Genomic DNA, 21,873 nt, shown 5'->3' with positions numbered 1-21,873 from the left:
TAGGTATTTTTCTCAAGTCAACTCCCTGCATTGAAAATACTTCAGCGCGCACCGGAAACAATACCAGATTACCAATGCCATGCCGTTATCTGGAGGAGGAACATTAAGGCCCTTTACTACAGGCAACTGGTCTCCTGAAGAACGTCATGGGATCCAGTAGGTAAGGTAAGATCAAGATTAAACAAGTATTTGCAATCCAATAGGTATCACATTACTGAAAGTTTGACCTATTGGTGATGCAAATAATAATACAACGCTAATAGCTCAAACTTTCAGTAAAGCGAGACCCATCGCATTGCAAATGCTTGTTTCCTGTTTGCACTAAGTGTATCTTTTACAATTGCTAATTTCTATTACTGTTCATTGACACAAATCAAAATCGAATCAGGTGTTTGTTAAGCGCGACTACTCACCCGTAAGGGTCTCAAGGTGCTGGGGGGATAGGTGGGGGGGTGGGGGTTCGCAGGTTCCCGTCCATCAAGGAGGGGGGTCTGTCGAAGAGCCAGGTTTTGAAGTTTCTTGCGAAGATGGGGAGCGAGGTTATTTGAGGTGGAGCCGAGGGTCTTTCCAGGCTCTGGCCGCGCGGAAGGAGAAGAAGCGGCCTCCCGATCTGGTCTTTCTGGTGTGGGGAACCACGGCGTAGGAGAGCTGAGCTGATCGTAGGGTCGTTTGGAGTGCGTGGAATTGGAATCAGCTATTCAGGTATGCAGGTCCGGTGTCGTGGAGGGCCTAGTGAGTGTCGGTTAGCATCTTGAAGGTGACTAGCTTCGATGGGGAGCCAGTGGAGTGTGCGCAGGTGCTGGGAAATGTGGCAGTGTCTAGGCAGGTTGAGGACCACAGTCTTGCTGTAGCGTTTTGGATGTTCTGTAGCTTGCGGGTGAGGTTTTTGTTTATTACAGCATAGAGTGCGTTGCCGTAGTCGAGCATGCTGGTGACCAGGGTGTGAATGACTGTCTTTCTGTGTTCAAGGGGGATCCATTTGAAGGTCTTACAAAGGAGGCGGAGGGTGTGGAAGCAGGACGAGACGGAGTTGATCTGGCGGTCCATTTTGAGCTCTGAGCCCAGGATGATTCCCAGGTTGCGTGCGTGGTCCGTGGGGGTGGGCGGGCCACCAGGTGTCGTTCCAGACGTCTGGGTTTGGGCCCATGATGAGTACTTTCGTTTGGTTGGCGTTTAGTTGTAGGCAGCTGTTTTTCATCCATTTGGCGACAGCTTCCATGCCTTCTCAAAAGTTGTCAGGCGGTGTTGGATTCGTTGGATAGGGCGAGGATGAGTTGGGTGTCGCCTGCGTATGCCACAATGTTGAGTCTGTAGGTTCTGACGATGGGGGTGAGCGGAGCCATGTAGACGTTGAAGAGCGTAGGGCTGAGGGAGGACCCCTGGGGGACTCTGCGGGTGGTAGGTGTATGGTCAGAGAGGAGGGGGGGGTGGGGGAAGGAGTCTTACCCACTGCGCTCTGTCAGAGAGGAAGGAGCAGATCCAGTCGAGGTCCTGGATCACTGTGGGAAGGGTGTGTCCTGCTGAGTGTGTGGTTTTGGTCACGATCTTGAGTCCAATGTTGTGGAGGTTGTCCAGGAGGGATGTTGTGCTGGGGTCCAGTTGGTTGTCGAGGTGGAAGTTGAGGGAGGTCTCCCAGTAGGGTGTAGTAGGTGGACGTGATGGCATGCGGGGAGATGATGTCCCTGATGGAGTTGGCGAAAAGTCAGCAGGGTTCAGGGGGGGTCGGAAGATGAGGGTTCCTCTGAGGGTGGAGGTAGGGCTGGCCAGTATCTTGAAGTGAAGGTGTTCCATCTTAGCTCGTCAGGGAGTGTGCTCAGGCAGAGGGTGGATTTGTGGACTATGGAGATTCATCCTCCCGGGCGGGTGGAGCAGTCCTTCCTGGAGATCTTGTATCCTTGAGGAATGGCAATGTCCAGTCCCGAGGTGGTGTTGGTCCAGGTTTCGGTAAAGAACGCAACGTCCGGGGTAGTGCTGTAGAGGAGGTCCCAGACTTCAGTGGCGTGTTTGTGGAGGGATCGGACGTTGAGGAGGATGCATTGCAGGGTCTTCGGTTGTGTTCTTGCAGGCGGATTGCGCTGGGTCAGTGGTCTTGGCAGTGCCGGCAGCGGTGACAGCTGAAGGGTCCGAGGGGGTCGGCTGGTGATGCTAGCTTGCAGTTGTTGTTGCGGCCTGGGTTGAGAGCGTGGAGTGCCGCTGGGTCGTAGCGTTGGCGGTGCAGAGATCCAGGGTTCCTGTTGCTGGTCGCAGTCGGGGCGTAGACTAGCTTGTTTCTTTGGCGCCCCAGCGGCGTGGCCGCGCACTGGCTGCCATTAAGTAGGGGTCGGGGAGGGCTGGACAGCTGGGAGCGGGGAGGGCGGAAGGGGAGCTGGATTGGGACGGTCGCACTGGTAATGCTGAGGGGGGGGCGGGGACAGCAGCGGCGGGGAAAAACAGGCTGAAAAGGAAAAAGGAAAAAAGGCAAAAGGAAAAAAGGCAAAAAGAGAAAAGGGCAAATAAGGCAGCAAAAGTGCAAGAAAGAGTGGAGGAGAGAGAGGACACAGGAGAGTGAAAGGGGGAGATTGAGGGAAGAGTAAAAAACAAGTGACAAGCATTGGCATAGCCAATAGGTCTCGCCTTTGGGACCTTATAAGTGTTTAGCCATGCAACACTTGATGATGTTACACCAAGGATATTGTGCTGGATAACTAAACACTTATAAGGTCCCAAAAGCGAGACCTATTGGCTATGCCAATGCTTGTTTATCATGCACAGATAAGCGCACACAGTAAGCAGATGCATATCAGAGTGCTTCAAAACCTTGCCAGGGATACGAAGCGCTTTATAAATTATATAACTCAATCCCCGTTTACTCAAATTCCCTGAAAGTGTTTTTGGCCCCACAAGGCGTAAGAAAACGCTTTACAAGTACTAGCACAATCCAGGGAGTAGGGTATTATGCACTGGCAAGGTGTCAAAGGCACAAGGGGTGAGAAGCGTGCCATCAGGTTAGAGTGATAAGATCCGGGAGACTTTTCCGATTTAAGAAGCTTTGACATCCAATGAGACATGCAGAAGGGACAACGTCCGACGCGGGAAGAGGTGCATGGCTGTCACACACACAGGTGAGGGATCGAGGCGGGCGCGAGGTGAGGGGCCGAAGGTGTCCACCTGCCTCCTGGCTTCTCTGTGCAGGGTGGGCTGCAGCAGGCAGTCCTTCCTGGTGACTCAATAGTTTTCTGGGACAGGGAGCGTGGGCAGAGCAAGGGCCCCTCCCCAGAGCCCCATTGAAGAAACCTTAGACATTTTCATCTCAGACTTCCTGGAGTAGGTGTGTGACAAGGAGGGTGGGGAGGTTTTTTTTTTGCAGGTGCTGTTCACCTGAGCGGAGGTAAGGAAGAAGGATGGGAGAGAAAGAAGGTAGAGTGGAACGGTAGCTAGAGCAGAGGGGGTGAGGTGACAAAAGAGGGGTAGAGGCGAGACAAACAGGGAACATTGTGGATGAGTGGCGAAAAGTGAGGGGCGGAGACAGGTAACAATAAGTTAAGAAAGGACGTGAGAGATGAAACATAAGTGAGTGGAGACTGGAGACACACATGGGAAGGAAAAAGAGGAAGGAGATGATGAAAAGTGAATGTGTACAGGAAAAAGAGAAAGATGGATAGAAAGAGTGGAGAGTGATTCATGGAGAAGGGGCACGTGCCAGAGGAAAGGGGAATATCGAAAAGACACTGGGGAAGACAGCAGCGCGGGAAAGAAAACTGGGGGCCTACGGGAGACGAAATTAGTGAGGAAGATTATGAAAGTGGCGGGGGAGGGAGAGGGGATGACAGAAGAAATGATGGGCTGATGTAAAAGAAAAAAGAAGAGGGAAAGACAGCGAGACAAGACCGAGCATTTTCAGCATCTTGTGAGGGTGACACTGGCGGCCTGCGTGGAGAAGCACCACGTACTTAGGGTGACCAGATCCTGAGAACCAACAAGCATTGGCCACGAAAGTCATCACGATCGCTGTGAAAGCGAAAGTGATCGCGATGACGCGCTAAAACATGCAAGGGATTCGCACGCAAGCGCGCATGCTTGTTGCGCGTTCTAGCAAGCTGGCTAAAATGCTGGGGGGGAAATGCTACCGCCGGCCACAGCTTGCGCGCGCGCACTGCAAGCTGTAGCCGGCGGTAGCATTTTTTGAAGCCCTCTCTTACTAAAGTTTCTCCGAGCAGCGCATGCGCACTGACTCAGCGAGACCTAAAAAACGGAGGAGAGACACAGAAGGAGAGTGAAGGGGGGAGCTTGAAATGAGGGGAAAACAGAAAAAGTGCAAGAAAGTGGAAGAAAGACACAGGAGAGTGAAAGGGGGGGGATTGAGATGAGGGTTAAAAACAAGTGAAAAACGGGAGAAAGACACAGAAGGAGAGTGAAGGGGGGGGAAATAAAAGTGAGGGGAAAAAAAAAAGAAGAGAAAAAGCGGAGCATGAGAATAGAGAGAGGTCCACTGGACCACCAGGGATGAGGCGCAGGTGAAACCTGCGGGTGGAGGAGGGCCACCAACACTCGAGAGTGCAGGAGCTCAGGCCTCACTCAATGGTGGAGCTGCGAGGGAGGGAGAGCAATTTCACGGACAATGAGTCACACCACAAAGTATCCAACCACTCTGGCTATACAACAAGTATGAACGGCCCAAAAAGTTTAGTATATTGTATTAGTTCCCGTTGGTAAATTCTTCATTCCATCATGCGAATACTTTTCCATAAAGAGTAAAAAAAATCACATCTTACAGTCTCTTGTGTAGCATACACATTTATAGAATTCCGACAGGCTGTGATAGGCCCCGTGTGTTTCTGTATGCAATTCCAACGGCGTGAGGCTCGGCAGCAAAACTTTTTGGGCCGTTCATATTGTGGGAACATGTATAAATTGCGACATAACACAGAAAACTTGTGGTATACTTCTTGAACTACCTGTGTGGGCAGTTCTCACATAATTTGAATCAAAGAAATAGGTGAACGACGTCTAAGAAATCAGGAAATTATTTTGGATACAATCGTTCTTGGTCTGAGAAGACATCGGGAATCAAATATATGTGCAGCCATTGAAACCTTTAAAATTTGAAAGGGCCTTGAGAAAGTCACTTGACGTGACGAAACACGTGTCGGCTGTTGCTCATTTGGATCAAGACCATAAAGCTACAACCATCTTTCTACAAACTGTCTCTTCAATGTCACACTTTTTTTAGGGACATTGGTTCTTTCTTGGTCTTGTTTGAAAACTGATGTTTTATACAATGTTTTTCTAAATAAAAAAAAATAAAAAGGAATTAAAAAAAAAAAAAAAAAAACACATTTTTGTACGAATCCAAATCGGTTTTGTTGCCAGTGATATTTCAACAATACTCAATGCAGTTTGCTTTGGCCATACACAAATATGAATAAGAGTCATTACATTTGAGTGCCGGGATATTTGTACGTTATACTGCCCTGGACATTGCCCACCACTCACCTTAACTACAGGAGATTGGTCCTTAAGTCAATGCTCTATATCCATTTACAGAACTTTGGTTTCCTTCCATAGGAGAACATTGCAGAACTCAGAAATTGCACTGTGTGTTCACTTTTTAAAGTGAAAAGAATGTACATCTAAAAACACTTCTCAACTAGGTTTTTGCTGATACCTAAACATATATAGAGATACTTGCTATTTTTAGGTCTCGCCTAGACAGCGCTTGTGCGGTCTCTCGGAGACATGCAGTATACACTTTAGTGCGGAAGTTTATGTGGAAGCTCCGCCCATCTTTTATATTGACTTAGGTCAGTAAACACAGTCTTCCTATTGGTTTAAGGCTTGTTAGTCCCTCCTCATGATTATGTCATCATTTGTATCCTTCCAAGTCTACTGGCCCCTTTACCAGCGCACTTCTTTCTGACACGTGGCCTAATACGTCTGGAGCGCGTGTGAGCGCATGCCCAGTCCTTAGAAGGAGATGCGCGTTGATGCATTGTCACTGCCACACTAAGTGTCAATTCAATGACAAGACCAAAGACTAACAAATTATGCTTATCTATAATTGATTAACGGAACCATCTCACGGTATACGTTACCTAAGACTGTTAGAGCGACATTGATAAAATTGTTAACAGGCAAAGTGTGACAGGCCAGTTCAAGTACTTTGCTGCCTTACACCTAAAATAGTGAGAAATATCGTTAAGTCGTTTGTGAATGGAAGATAAATAACTGTCAGAGTGCAAAGGATTGAGGGTATGCATATGCCCTGCTCAAGTCCCGCAAGACGCTATCAGCAGGTCTACGCAACTGATGACGCATCCTTGACTCACTGACTGAACGCTCAAGCGGACTGCTGGTAAAAGCGGCTGCAGTGACTGTGCACTTAACGACTCTGACATGAAGGCATTATAAAGACTGCACTCATAAAGGCTACGCAAGTAAAAGACTTTCATAAAACACAGCAAACATTTTTTTCGCCAAACACAACGATGCGATTTGTTGTATTTCAATGCCCTCCTTCCGTTCGCCACTAGTTTACTACTGTCTCTGTCCAAAACTGAATCCTCACTGTACTCCCTCCTCTACTGCAGTCTGTCCTGTTCGGTGCATCCGTTCTGCAGGGCCTCACCTTCAACGCTTTCCACCTAGCTGCCTACAATTGTCTCTGCCCTGATTTGCTGCGTTTTCTGCCAAGATTCCCCTCCAAGAGTCCTCTTTTAGTCTGTGTCATAAGACCCCTGCTTCCCACTGCTGCCATCTCTTTTTTTCCAAGTCTTGTATTTTCTGTGATATGACCAGCGAAGGCCCCGATTTTATATTAAAAATAGAATTTTGGACTATACCATTTCCCGATGAAAGGCAATATTTCTCTCCATGTTCCCATACCTGGTGCGTCACGCAGTTTGGTGCTTACTTTGCCTCCGTGCTAAAGAACAGTAGATGTTTCAGCACCCAGGCTAATGTGCTGCATAGCTAAATACATATAAGGTCCCAAAGGCGAGACCAATCCATTGCAAATGCTGGTTATAAATTGGTGTGGATCTCCTTCTTGAGTTATGATCCCATTTATTAACCATTGTGTTTATTTTGCAAATGTCTCACACGCCTCTGTTTTAAGCCTAAGGATACTATACCACACTACGCACTAAGAGTAGTGAGGGATTGTAAAGCAAGCCACTGTCCACTAGTAATGGCACTCCTGGACTCTTTTTCTGAAGTATCAATAATGTGATACACCGTGTCAAGAGCCACCTTCACACACATACTCACCCATTTCCTTTTCTTACCTTCAGTCTCCCACGTGGAGACTTGTCTCTGGTGAGCTACTCCAGCCATGCTTCCTAAATTACAACAGACACCGATAGTCTTGTTGGGAATAGCCCTTCACTTGCTGCGCCACATAAAAACGTGGCTGAAATGAAAGTGGACACTGTATAATCCCTCCACATCCCCAAAGGAACCTAACCTCATATCGGAGGCTCCCAGCAAACTATTGCTATTACCTTCAGGTTTGCCACAAAGACCTCTGCCCCTCCAATAATGAGAGCCACACAATGAAGCAGGAACAGAAAAGGGGATTTTTGAGGTATTTTTTTTCTTAATGCACCATAAACAGGATTTTGAACTCTAGATCTGAAAACACAGCGTAAATTCCATATGCACACTAACAAAAAGTCTAAAAAAGATTGGTCTAAAGAGTGCATTAAAATCTGCAACACAGACTCTAACCCAGCTGTGATTAACCCTACGATATTGGTAGAACCTAGTGCTCCACAAACCCATGCTGCAGACTAGAGGTTTATCCTATATTAAATAACAGAAAAACCAACAAAGCATAAGCAACAAACAAGGAGTACAAGAAAGAAACCTAGTCTGTTTAACAGAAGGGACATCTGTAATGTTTGAATACGAGAAGATGATAGTGGACATGGTGAAAGTTATCAACCAATACACAGCACAGATGGAATAGAGCCTAGTTCAGGACTCCCAAGTCAATCTAGCTGCCTTTGTTGGTATCCACCCTCCTATTACTAAGCTATACCCTCCTTACAAATCCTTTTGTGCAAAAGACGTGGCTCCCTTGGGACTTGTGGGGCATCATTAGGGCAACAGCCCTTAAATGATATAGACAATACATGTAAGATCGAAACACTATATATTGTTAGACCTTACTGATCTGTTTCCGGATCTTTCAAGCAAAGGGCAGCGAGTCGATCAAGTATTTCAAATATTTGTGCTTTACCTCAGTTAAGTCTACTGAACATCAAAGATATGATTTGTGAGAACCCAAAGCTAATACACCATGGTGAAAGCCCTGAACCACTACTACTCCTATAGAATTTACTAGCTACAATGTAGTACGCTGGTGAGCTACAATGTCCATCAGTAGCGAACAATGGGTATTGATGTGGTGACAAACTATCCCATTGTCATGAAGGTTTGAGATGTACCCGAGGCTTTACCTGTGAATATCCACGATGCAGAAACAACCTGTTCGAGCTATAGGAAACTTCAGCCTACTCAATGAGTTTATAGTAGACACCAAGCGATTGGTGATGACCAGAACAGCGAAAGATCAAACATTGGTCTAGTGAGGAAAAGGACACATTTACTTATAGCCAATGAACAAACGTACATCGTTGGTCTTCACTGCCTTAACTGACTACAGTACACAAAAAAGTGATGGTTGCAATGCTCTATTTAATATCGGACACTGGCAATTACTCTGGGCTGCATCCCAGTCCTTCGTTATTTTGCACACCGTGGCATTTCAGTTTGGTCCCAGCCATATACAAATCAGCCTTGACCCTACAGCACTGGAAACAATCAGGAAGCACATTAGTCCACAAGGATGGTGTAGATTACTTCAAGCAGCTTTATACTGTTAGTACTAGAGTGATGTACAGCCCCCCAAAAAAAAAAACACAATAACTGCTGAGCAACATTCCTTAAAGAGACATCACTGAAGGCTAATAATATAGGTCTACGACACAAATAAGAAGCGTTGGGAAGGCTGGCAAATTCCTGTTGAAATAATGTTATACTTCTGTGATAGTGGAGTGTGCAGTGGCGAGTGCCAAAAGCAAGAGAAAAACAAAAAATTATATCAAAACAAACATTGAGATAGCCATCGTATTAACACACCGAATGAAGCCCCTGGTCTGGACTTTAAAACAGTGGACTTCAATAAGACAGAGCAGAAATTATGGGCCAATGTCTTAACAAAGGTATTGAATACTGCAATAACATCTGATACTATTCCCCATCCTTGGAGTAGATACAAAATTCTGCCTATACATAAAAAGGGTGCCCTGAATATTTCTTCAAATCATCAGCAAATATCCTTTTTGGATGGGGCAGGTAAAATATTTGGGCATGTGCTTCTTAATCTGCTTCAAAAGGGTTGACAGAGTCCACCATTGCCGATAATCAGGCAGGTTTCCGGAAGGGAATCGGTATGTTCAAACGGGCTACGAGAGTCTAAAAAGTCACTTCAAAATTAATATAGATTATATATAGATACATATACACTCACACACGGCATGCCCTTATTTGTTACCTTAAGTCGGCCTGGTCTAAAGGGTCACATTACAAGAAGAAGTTGCACAGCTCTTATTAAATGCATAACACATACCATGGCCCACATTCTATATGGAGCTAATGGGGAAATGTATGGAATTATTTTCCATTTGCTCAGGGGTCTGCCAAAGGGTGTGTTTTACCTTCCCTGGTTTTCCCACTATTCCTGAATGATATTGGTGGACCCTTGAGAGTTTGAACCTAGATTACCTGTGAACAGGGAGGTGTAACAATCTCTATTCTATTGTATGTAGATGATGCAGTCATTCTTGCTATTACTGAACATTTGCTGCATGCACCAATAAAAACACTTCACAGATTACTACAAAAAAATAAGCGATGGACAGTCAATGTGCTCATGACTAAAACACTGATTCTGAAGCAGACTGCAAGATGAAATGTACATTTGTGATTAGCAAAGCAAACACAAGGATATCATGGACGGAGCGCTGAAACTTTTCAGACAATCACCCCCAGTCACTGATCTGGGTTAATGCCACAATCGTACTTTAGTTTAGCTCACTTCGCCACCCCAGTTCAGACCAGGCCAAATGCAAATCAGTCTTGACCATGTTCTTTATGGGAACAGTCCAGCGCGAACTGCCAAGCCAGGTCTTCCCTGGACCGGAAACAAGCATCCTGGGGTCAGCTTCGGGGTAACAACCCACATCAGCCAGGCTAGCTTGAATCCAGTGGCATGGGTATGCCCAGATGCGAGTCCATTGCTCACTTTTCCACTGGAGTCGAGCTAGCTGGCTGATTAGGTGTGTTACCCCGAAACCAGTCCCAGGATGGTCGTTTCCAGTCCAGGGAAGACCTGGATTGGCAGGTCAGGTTGAACTGTTCCCATGAGCAACAGGGTCAAGACCGATTTGCATATGGCTGGGTCTGAACTGGGGCGGTGAAGTGAGCTAAAAAACAATGATGGATGAAACCCAGATCTTTGACTGGGTTCGAGTGTCCGAAAAGTTACAGCGCTCCGTCCATCGTCTCCTTGTGTTTGCATTTGTGAATAACATTCATCTCCTGGAAAGAGTGGCTACGTTTATCTTGGCAAATGCTTCAACAGCAAGCTGCAATGGTCTCAGCACAGAAAGCCAGCCACTTTAGTGTGGAGGGAAACAACTGCTGCAACCTTGTGATAGACATTCCCTAGCTACTCCAGGTACGCATATGTTACAGCAACACACAAAGTACTCACCATTACAAAACACTTCGCATTTATGTGTCTTATACTTCCTGCACTTTCAAATGTGTGGTTTGAGATTTGAAACCACTTTCTGGATCGAGACCAACTGTCTAAGGCTGAACACCAAAAAGACCAAAATAGTGATCTTCAGGAAGAGAGCATCACCGTGGGACGCCACTTGGTGGCCAGCAGATCTAGGACCAACATCCACCAGCACCAACCACGCCAAGAACCTAGAGATCATCAACAGCAAACTCAACATGACCACTCCCATACCCTGAAGATGCGGATGAAGATTTTCAAATGGCTTCCAATCAACACCCGCAAAACTGTCAAGTACGCCCTGATCACAAGCCAGAGGCAATCTTGGAAGACCCTCAATGCCAGGATAACAAACAAAACACACTACAGAAGACTGCAGACCATTCAGACCACCGCGGCCAGAATCACTCTCAAACTCCCTTGCAGTACTCACATCACACCACACCTGAAGCAGCTCCACTGGCTCCTCATTCACAAACTTGTAGAATTCAAACTCCTCATCAGATTTTCAAGGTATTGAATTACACTGGCCCAGTAGATCTCAACAATCGCATATGCTTTCACAAACCTTCATGACACCTCTGCTAGCCTGGACAGTTAAAGCCCTTGTACCCTGACATCTGGATGGTGATATCCACCTGCTCCATGTCCTCTCCGACTCCACAGTTGCACCCCTAAACGTACACTACATGTCACAACATGTCACAGCATGTCTCATCTAGAACTTGAAGAAATATAATCCCATCATGTAAGGACTTCTTGGCTCCCCCTGCCGGACAGTATCTTCTTCAAAACTAGCTGCATCATTTACAAAGCCAGCATGACAAGCAGCCCTGATTATGCTGCAGAGATGCGCCCTTTCTCCGGTAGTTCTTGGCTCAACCACAACAGACTACAAACCAAGAAGTGTAAAAAAGAAAAAACAAGGCAGCAGGCTTTTTCCATCTGTGCACTCAGCATCTGGAATAACATCCCTGTAACCATAAGAGCTGCCCAAGTGCTGCTCCAATTAAGAAGAGTTTATAACTCACCTCTTAAGAAAAGCACTATATCATTATGCATTAACACCTTCCAACTCTCATGACACTGGTTCACTTTCAGCTTGTCTTTGACCCTGCACGGCACCTGCTGTCTTTGGCTGGGTTTGTAATTCTATACATACTAGCAAATTAATGTATCTGAATGCAGATTAAAAAGTTATCACCTCAAATTTTTAGGAACAGTAGAACACAAGTCTACAAATACGTTTTTTGGAATGACAAAGCAACAGGATTACCCATAACACAAGGATTCAAACAATCAAGGAAGGTTTGGAGAACATATTGCAAGACCAAGTTATGCACCTCTACTGTATGATAATTTCAACTTTGTGAAGTGAGACACACAAGGTACCCACCATTACATCACCATTGCTTCTCAATTAGCATATCTCTCTTTCACACACAGACTACCATCACAAATGGCTCAAACATAAGTGCCAATTATTGAATTAGTCTTGAGTATAACCAAACTACTTGTCTACATAGATAGGTTTGGTGTAAGGTGCACGGATTGAGGACAAGACAGATTAGAAGAAGGGAACATTTGTCATTAACGGACGAATCGTAATGCTTACCTTTCACAGACCGAAGAGACCCACGCAGTGACCGTCTAGTTGGAACATCCTCTGTGTGAAAGCCTAAGAACACTTCCTGTGGAAAAAGAAGAGTACACCTCAGCAACAGGACACATTGAAACAAAGTGTTGCCAACTCAAGAAACAATGGCAAAACCCTCTACTCCCACCCAGTATGCATTCTTCCATTTATAAAAAGATGAATGCACTTCTGCAGGGCAGAAAATATAACTCCCGTACTCTCAAAAGCAATCACTCCAAAAAAAACTACATAGGCAGAGAGGGGAGAGAGAGTAGCTGATCAATGAACAGTCCAACTGAGGCCATCTCAAGGTAAGAGGTAGGGTTTGAGAGGAGAACATACAAAGTGTGTATTCTTTTGTATTTTAATTGCATGTACATAGCGCTTACTCCCCCTAACAAAGCACTACAGCGCTTAAAAAAATAAAATTTTAAAAAAGCACATCTTCAACAGGGACAATTCCAACTTCCTTGGTAATCTAATAAAAACCTACTGCACAAAACTGCCAAATCTATGAATAGGAAACTATCCTCAACCTCCTCCAAATCATGAATAAAGGAATCTATACTCCCAACATCTTCCATAAGAAGTAACCAGTCAGAAGGGAAACTGCACAGGTAATAGACAAGATAGCCAATGTGTACCAAGCTAATTCTCACACAAATCACTTTCATACTCTGTAAATCAAAAACAATTTCTTGGGAAAACATCAATTTAAGAGGCAAAACAGACACTGAACCACCGGCCTCCGTGCAAGCACACCTTTAATTTCAGACCAAAAAAAACCGATTCTTCAATCTATAGACACACCATCCAACAGAAGCGGTTTCAAGGCAAGCATGAGATAGGTCCATTTTTCAGCTTCATGCAGAAAATATATCTACGAACAGAGCATGGTGTATGTGCTCCGACAATTAAAGAGGGGGAAAAAAACGGATTCAGATCAAAGGGTTATCTTACCCTAAATAACACTTACAGTTTAGAAACAACTTGAATCTCTTAAGCACAGTAACAGCAATTAATAACTAAACAGGCAACACAAGGAACGTGCCTGCACAGACTAGGCCAGCAACAAGCAGGTAAAGCTTAAACTGTAAATCCATGGACGTATGAGATTTTATCCAGGGCATGACACAGTCACCCCAGCTACCAAATCAAAGAACAGTATACACGGATAAGTAACTAAGCAATTAAACTCGGAGAGAATTATTGTTGCTTCAAAAACACAGGTATTTCTAAACGTCAGACCTCTGAACATCACTTTGCAAACCAAGCCAATTTTGTGAATATGTTAGACTTGACCCACAGAATACTCTTTTGTATATCTCTCAAAAACAACAACAGAAAGAAGATGCGCCGGTGTAAAATTCCATCGTTACTAAATGCCATAGGTCAGGAGTTGTGCAGTGGTCTATGAAAGCATACCCAACCTCCGAGGAAACTGATCAGACAACACAAAGTCTGACTGCCAAATGAAATTCAGATAACAAAGGCACATACCAGAACACTCCAGAGTTTATGGTTTCAGATTCTGGAAATCCAACCATAAAACACAACTCAACTACCTTTTGAGAGAAACCACATGGGAGTGACAGAGGCATGTACTCCATTGTGTCAATATGACTTATCCCACCTACCACCAATACTTTTTTAATCTAAAACTACTGTTGCCAGTGTCAGAAGGCAAACAGACCAAGTATGAAGTCAAAATTGCTAATTTCCCTTGGTCTGCATAGTAAATTGCTCTTAAGTGGCCATAGGAATATATGTTTGGTGCTACAGAATTTAGCATACACAGATAACGGCATACTAACTAAACAGACACACTGGCTACAATAATATGGTGAGGCATCAAAACGTTTTGCAGGCTATAGGCCCAAGGTACAGGGATGACTAACGCTTCCACATCTTAGTTCGGACCTTTCATGTGCAGAGATTCAAAGTAAAATATAACATTTACAAAATCACAGTAAGGTGTGTCCAACGTAGAAGTTACTGACCACTAACTTTAGGACTCCCATTTACAAAAACATTTTTAAAAAAATTTAAAAACACAATCTTAAACAAAAAAATACCAGATATACTGCGCTGTCAGCCCAACAATTATAACACAGACGGGTCCATTCGTGATAAGCCAGTGACTTGTCAGAAGTCACAAAAACTGCGAGGTTGGAAATTGTTGTGTTAAAAAGGCAGAGAATTTACTAGAGTGCAATAGATTACCTTCACACCACCAAACAGAAGATTCAGAAATTCAGCTTCTTAGAATCACTGCGTGTGCTCTTAACTTAAGAAACTGACCTCAATTGGAAAAAGTCATACGAATAAACTAGCTGGCCCCTACTTCCTTAAAAAAAAGCAAACACTACCTACAAATGTTTCTAGACGTTAAGAGATAGGATCCTCATATTAGCCTAAATAAGAAAAGGCTACATCCACAGAAGCAAAGTAACCTACCACTCATTCATAGCTTAACTGGCTGATTTGGAAACTACTAAACAAACTTGCACTGTCATTTGCAGTCAGAACAGAATCACGATCCCAGAGGGGTATCAGTGGAGACTGTATCTAAGTGAAACATTTTTTTAAACTTTGAGTGGGCTCATTTGGTAAAAAGTGTCAGTCTGGTATAAGGTCAACCACCACAACACAGAGATCTTCAAACTGGGGGACGGGACGCCTAGGGGAGCCTTACCTGATCCGGGGGAGAGGGGGCGGGGCTCGGATTAAAAGAAGCATCATGCTGTTAGCAGTACTTTATTTTAGGCTGAAAACAAACGATCAGCAGTAAGCCACTCAGTAATGGGCCATTACTAACATCTTTTGTCATTTATATCAGGCTGGCGGTATGTGTCAAAAGTGAAGGGACTCCATATAGTCTTCAGACCTCTCCGCCCCATTTCGGATAATCACACTGTGGATACTTTTACACATTAGTAAGGCCCATCAAACAAGAATAGCAGGTTTGGCAATCATGTGTTTGATTGCATTTGTAAGATGTTTACCATAACTGTAATGTGTAAAGTCTAGACATATTAAAACACTGGAAATGTAATAATTGTGAAACGTTCCATGGGTGCCCAAATGATTTTTTTAGTACTGGGGAAGCAGCATTAAAGTTTGAAGACCACTGCCAAACCATGTAGTGTACTTTGAGCAAAACATGGTTTACCCATCATAAGCTAACACGAGCTAAAAATATTTTGACATTTAGTGTACGTTGAAGCTCTTGAGATCAGCCATGGCTGGGGAAGAGCATCAGGCCACCACACTGAACCTATCCATTTTACATTAACTGTTGGACAATGCTATGCATGAAAGACAGGCTATCGATCTTGTTGGCATTACAACAACAGTATTTGTGGACATTTCCCTGTCAAACGCGATCAGGATTTGAAAGCAACCTTCACATTAACAGGAAGTCACTAGAGGTCACCTACAAAACGGAAACCGAGCACGTGCAGCTAAGCTTAAAAGTAGAAGACGATGACGATTATAGCAGTGTTATAACGACAATAACACAGCCTGTGCAGCTTGTACTAGAACGCTCACGTTTACCAGAGTACTTGAGAGAGGAACCTTAAATAACTGCATAGCTAAAAATGGGAGCAAGAAACCAAGTCAATGCAATTGGACAGAGAGATTCACATGAACAAACGATGCCACCATTGCCAGAGGCTAATACAATGTCATTTAAGGTCATTCCTGACCACAGGGTGGTGTGGTAACGTACAACTGGTCAGGGAGGTCTGGTTATGTAAATAATGGAATAGTTCGAGCTAAACACCTAGAGCGAGTTTTTTGAGTCCATCACAAAAGCATGCTTTCAGTCTTGCATCAATCACAGAAGTACTAACCAGCCTTGGGGATACTGAACACATCTAAATATCTCTGGGACAATAGAGCCTCCAGGGATCAAGCCATCAAGAAAAGGTATCATTTAAGTATAGCCCGATCTGGTTGCCAGTGTGGCACCCAAGCTTGTTGAAAATAACAAAATATGAAACTGCGTAGCAATATAGAGTAGTAGCTTGGAAGGACATGGGGGGGGCGGTCACTCGACTGGACGCATCCTTCCTAATAAGCCTAGGATAACCAGCAGTGACAAATCTAATTGGTCTTGCCAATAAAATAAAAAAAATTAAAAAAAGACTTGGCAAGGTACTGCGGGAGTCATTTGACAGATCCCCCCCCCCCCCTCACACCCCCCCAAAAAGCCGCCGACTGAGGCATGCACATGCATTGTGATGTCATCAAGCATGTACAAGGTAAGGCTGCCATTTTTTTTAATGCTTTCTTTGAGAAAGCACCATTTTAAAAACAATGACGCACATGCTCAAAAAGGAAATCCACACCAATTTAGAAAAATAGCAGGCACTTGTCTATATGTAGATATTCAAATCAAGAACTTCGTGAATGGTGAAGTACTTTTTCGGGATAGACTTTTTACAAATTTAACAATGTTAACTAACAGTGCATTTTAATGTGTAATGCTTTCCTATGGGAGAAACAGTCACTGCATAAATATACTTGCAATACATTACAGTGGGACCCCTTTCGGTCGGGAGGTGGTGGGGAGACAAGGACCAAAGTTCCACAAGCAGATGTCGTCTTCCCTAGTGAGTTACGGTGGAGAGGTGCTGGATGGATTGGTAGCCTTACAAGCTATGCTGTAGAAAGGAAAGGAGGTCACTTGGAAGCGGGTTGCAAAGGGGGGACTTGGGTAAAAGTTCAGGAGCGCCCAACGGGGGTCTCGGGTCGGGGAGACCCTGGAAACATGGAGAAATAGTCAGTTTCCCTAGGCCCGGGAGGCTAGGATGAAAAGTTTTTGCAGCAGCAGGCTCTTAGTGTGCCAACCTTCTCCTGGGCAGCGACTGCTCAGTGGACACCAGCTTCTTTAAACCGGACATTGCAGTTGGTGCCTGCAGGATGCAGGGGAGTAGATCCTCTACTCCGAGGAAGATGCTGGCTGCTTGGCGAAGTGCTGGCAACCCTCCGATACTTGTGAATGATGCACAGCTACAGGACAAGTTGGGCCTTTGTAATTGCAGAGTCTTTGTGTGGCAGGTAGGGTTTTGCGTCAAAAGTCCACAGCAGCCTTCAGTTATTGCAGGGATGAGCTCTTCAGTCTTCTTTGTAGTCCGTGCCATCGGAGTTCCTGGTGTCAAGGGCCACCTAAGGGTAAATGAAGGGGACAAGCCAATGGGTTACTTACCCATGCGATCACTACACTACCTAGATGACCTGTGGTAAGTGGGCATCACTGTCACAGAGTTCCTAATTTCACAACACACAAGATGGTGGAATTCTTAATTTTGTGTTCACTTCAGGTAGCCCACCCCAAGGGTGTGACTAGCCTGCGAGTTGAACACGCCTCTTGTCTATCTAATTTCCCGCCTGTCCGGATGCAAAATGGGCCTCATGGCTGGGGGTGGCATCCTCACAGTCTGGGAGAAGCCAGGATTGCATATCAAAGGCAGTAGGGGCTTTGAACTCTATGGCCTTTATATGCTGATTCACTAGCTTTCCTGCTGGGGGAGGTGTAAACACCTACTTCCAGAGAAGGCACTGTTTCTGACATCTAATAGCAGGACTCTCACCTCCTAAGGGAGCAAAAACTCGTCTGTGGTGGCAGGCTGAACAGGATAGGACCAGTCAGTCAGTACACTAGGTGACTAGTCGGGTTCAGGGGGTACCTCTAAGGTACCCCCTGGGTGCAAGTACTAATAAATCCATCACTTGAATCAGCGCAAGTTTATTAATACAAGTGGTTGATAAATAAACACTATTATGTAGTTGGGTAACTCATTGTGACCAGTGTCCAGTACATACCTTAAGATGGCTCCCATGTTCACTTCCAATATCTAGTAATAGACAGGGACATATCTGCTCATGCAGATATGTCGTCATATAAAAAATGCACCCCGCCTTAGGGCTCAAAGGCCTGCTGTTAGAGTGACTCACTTCTATTAAATGTAGTGACTTTGGCATGGCACAGAGGAGTGTGTCAGGTCATGTTTTCACATGGTTTGCAGCAGGTCACGCAGCCTGCACTGGCAGTCTGCATGAGTGTAGTGGTGGATCCCTTAGGGTGGCACAATACATGCGGCAACCCTTAGGGACCCTCATAGGTACCCAGGTGTACCATTTAAAAGGGACTTACAGCTGTGCTACGGTCCTGTGCAAAATATATATATATATATATATATAAATAATAATTCAGGCATACCTTGTTTTAAAAGAAAGAGCTTTGGCACGGAGATATAGTTAGTAGGCCTCAGTGCACTGAGTTCAAAACCAACAGCTAGTAGCTAAAAAGGGGGTCAAAAGGCGGGAAGTAGTGCAACAAAACCCCAGGTTCCTACAATGTGCCTGCCAGCCAATCTAAAATGGTTTGAGAAAACAGCATTTAAAAACAGTAAAAGTGTTGTCGGAGGGAAAAAAAGGCATTAAGAGAAGGCAACTGGAGCATGTGGATGTGTTGCGAAGCAATGGTGGCGATCCTTGGATGAAGTTTAAGTTTGATTTACCACCCTTTAAACACAGTGTAATGGCAAAGCAACATTTAAAGGTCCATTGGTTTTAACAAATGATTCGCACAATTAAATTAGTTGGTCAGGCTTCTTGCCTTGGTCATAACGTTTCACACTAAACATATCAGACCTATGGCACACATTTTCAATAAAAAGCAATCAGTCCTATAGTCTTTACCTTTGGCTTGTCAACTTTAACTGTCGTACTAATTACTGCATAAGGTTTTCCGCAAGGCAACCCTCCAGGAAACAGCCGTAAGTGTGAATATAGATAAAATGACAGTAGACAAAATAATATTTACCCCCTCCTAAGAAGGTTAAAGCTCATCTAAGTGTACATCTTCCAGCAGAAGGGTCTGTCGTGTGGACGACAACCACAAACAAGCATTGGCATAGCCAATAGGTCTCGCCTTTGGGACCTTATAAGTGTTTAGTCATGCAGCACATTATCCTGGGTGGTTCAATTTTAGTTTAATTCCTGAATATGTGCACGGTTATATCAAGCCTAAATTGGTTCGTGTGGAAGCTCACGGCATTGGGAGCAATGTCTGGTAGCTTGCAGTGATGTTGGGGCAGCAGAGAAAAGCTTGCAGAAGTGAGGAACATGTAGATTATCGCGGCATTAGAATCAGTTTCAGGTAGCTTGCAGTGGTGTAGGGGCAGTTAAGAGAAGCTTGAAGAAGCGGGGGAACGTGTGGAAGCTTGCTGCATTGGGAGCAGTGTCCGGGAGCTTGAACTGGTGTAGGGACAGCTGAAGGAAGCTTGCAGACTCAGAACTGAGCTCCTTTAAACAGTGCTTTAACTGTTAGTAGATTTACTACTATGTTCAGTTATGTATTTACGTGCAAATATATATTGTCTTCCCAACATTTTCTTATGTAAGGCACAAACACCCCAGGGGCTTATGTCTGTACTACAAAAGAAATAGATAAACTGACATGGCATTGAATAAATAGAGAAAATAAACCTTCATTCATAAGGTATGGCAAGAAAGGGGGCTTGCAGTAGCGAGACATGAGATGTCTTCAATAGTCTACGTGGGATGGCCCGATAGAGGGCACAGCTGATAGATATCTATCGATAATAAAAACACCACACACCTCTGTCATCCTTACACCGCTTTCCCTTTCTGTCTGAGCTACACTGCCACTTCTCCGGCAAGCAGCGAATGAAGTATAAAACCAGGGGCCCCATTTTCAAGACAATAGTTTAAAAACAGAGCTTAACTCTGAAAGCCTGAGGCCAGTAGTTGAAACTATCTCCCAAGTGGATGACTGGAACCCAAGAGAAGCAGCCTGACAAACTGCTGCCACTTCCTTATATTCTAGAACACCGCTTCGAAAATGTACAGTCCACGTTTCTGGAGTTGGGCATTCATGAAAATAGATTTAGTAGCCTTGGTGAGGTCAACAAACTGAGCAGAGGCCATTTGTAAATGGTCGGCTCGAGCTCTGCTGGAAACCTCTTATTTATGAATGGTTTCATTCCTGACAGGATAGCGGACATTCATAAGCAATGAAAATAAAACATTGGCAAAGCCAGAATGTCTGGCTTTAATGTGTTAACACATGGTAGCATTAACTAATGTCTATATTTGCATGTGTAAGCTTTTTCAAGCCAAACCTATTGGCTTTGCTGAAGATTTTAACATGAAAACATTGATGAGTAAGAAATATGGGTAATAGATAGATGGAGAAAACTATTGGAAAAGTCATGCAAAAGGAAAACAACAAGGGAATAACAATCCATGCACAGTCTGTGAAAGGCACAGTTGTTGAAAAAATAAAAGGATAAAACAGACAGGGGAAAACATGCACTGAATCCAGACTAAAACATGAAACCAAAATGCTGGGATGAAACAAAACCAAAACAAAAAGGGTTTCTGTGTACACTGCATATATGAGAGAACTTAATCTGTTATGATCCAGTGTACCCTTGAGTTGTACATTTTCCCACATGCATTGCAATGCAACCACAGGAAACGGAAGGATGGATCAAGCAACCAATAGCATACGGGGAGAGAGTCCTGCTGTTCCAGGAGTAGCCAAACCCCTAGATCTGTTTTTAAACAATACATCTCGCAGACAGGTGTGCTTGTCCAGTCAAACCGAATTAGAGTAAGTCGAATTTCAGTAGTTCCTGGATGTAGAACCTTAAGTTTATTGAAAGTAAATTGGCATTGTGGGTAATAGTTTCCTGTCAATACATGATTGCTAATAACATTGAATAAATAACACACAATGTGGATTCCTCTATGTTCATACAATAGCCCCAAAGATTTTAAATATAGAAATCCATCAATATTGAAGAAAAAAAAACACTAGGTGACGTTCAATGCATATAAATAAACACTATCATGACTCCTTGCATTTTTCTTTCTACAAAGACATTTGCACAAGTATTTTTTAATTGATAAGTTAATTATAAAGAAAGTTTTGCATGCAGATATTTCCCTTATTCATGAAGAAACTTCACAAAAGCAGATCGTGGCGACTGTTAAAGTAGTTAATGGCGTTCAGAACAAGCATCTATATCCACATGTGGCTGAACAGTTAGGTACATTTGGAAATAATTAGACGAAGTGATCAATTTCTTAGATGGTACCCTGTCGTGTTTGTCAGTAGTCATCTACTCGGGCAGCTAACGGCAGGTCCTACCCCTACCATATTTACTTAAGAGTCGAGGCTGATGTCACTTGCATTCAGTGGTCATCAGACACGGACAGTGTTTACACATTAGAGAGGCACGTGCGGACTTCCCAGCCAATATGCACTTCGGAATTCCGTACAGCACGATTGGTTGAGGTGTCAACAATTCTGCAATCCGATGACAGGCAATTTGTTTGACATAGCAACCTTAGTCGCAGAAAAAACACCTAGTTGCCAAGCTTTGAAGATATAGTGCCAAGAGGAGGCGGA

At 44.3% G+C, this 21,873-nt stretch overlaps 1 protein-coding gene across 2 annotated transcripts in view; it reads right to left on the bottom strand.

The window, feature by feature from the left end:
* KMT2B (lysine methyltransferase 2B) overlaps positions 1-21,873 on the bottom strand; it is a 694,916-nt gene that overhangs the window by 658,385 nt on the left and 14,658 nt on the right. For both annotated transcript variants that reach the window (XM_085615911.1, XM_085615910.1), the window contains exon 2: positions 12,402-12,477. Coding sequence is in view for 1 of the 2 variants with exons in the window: in XM_085615910.1 (XP_085472036.1) it covers positions 12,402-12,477 (76 nt within the window). In the remaining variant the exon portion in view is untranslated. The remainder of the gene's footprint in view (positions 1-12,401; positions 12,478-21,873) is intronic.

This window comes from Triturus cristatus, chromosome 7 (genome assembly GCF_964204655.1).
Source record: "Triturus cristatus chromosome 7, aTriCri1.1, whole genome shotgun sequence".
Classification (NCBI taxonomy): domain Eukaryota; kingdom Metazoa; phylum Chordata; class Amphibia; order Caudata; family Salamandridae; genus Triturus; species Triturus cristatus.
This window is presented reverse-complemented; position numbering and strand designations above follow the sequence as displayed.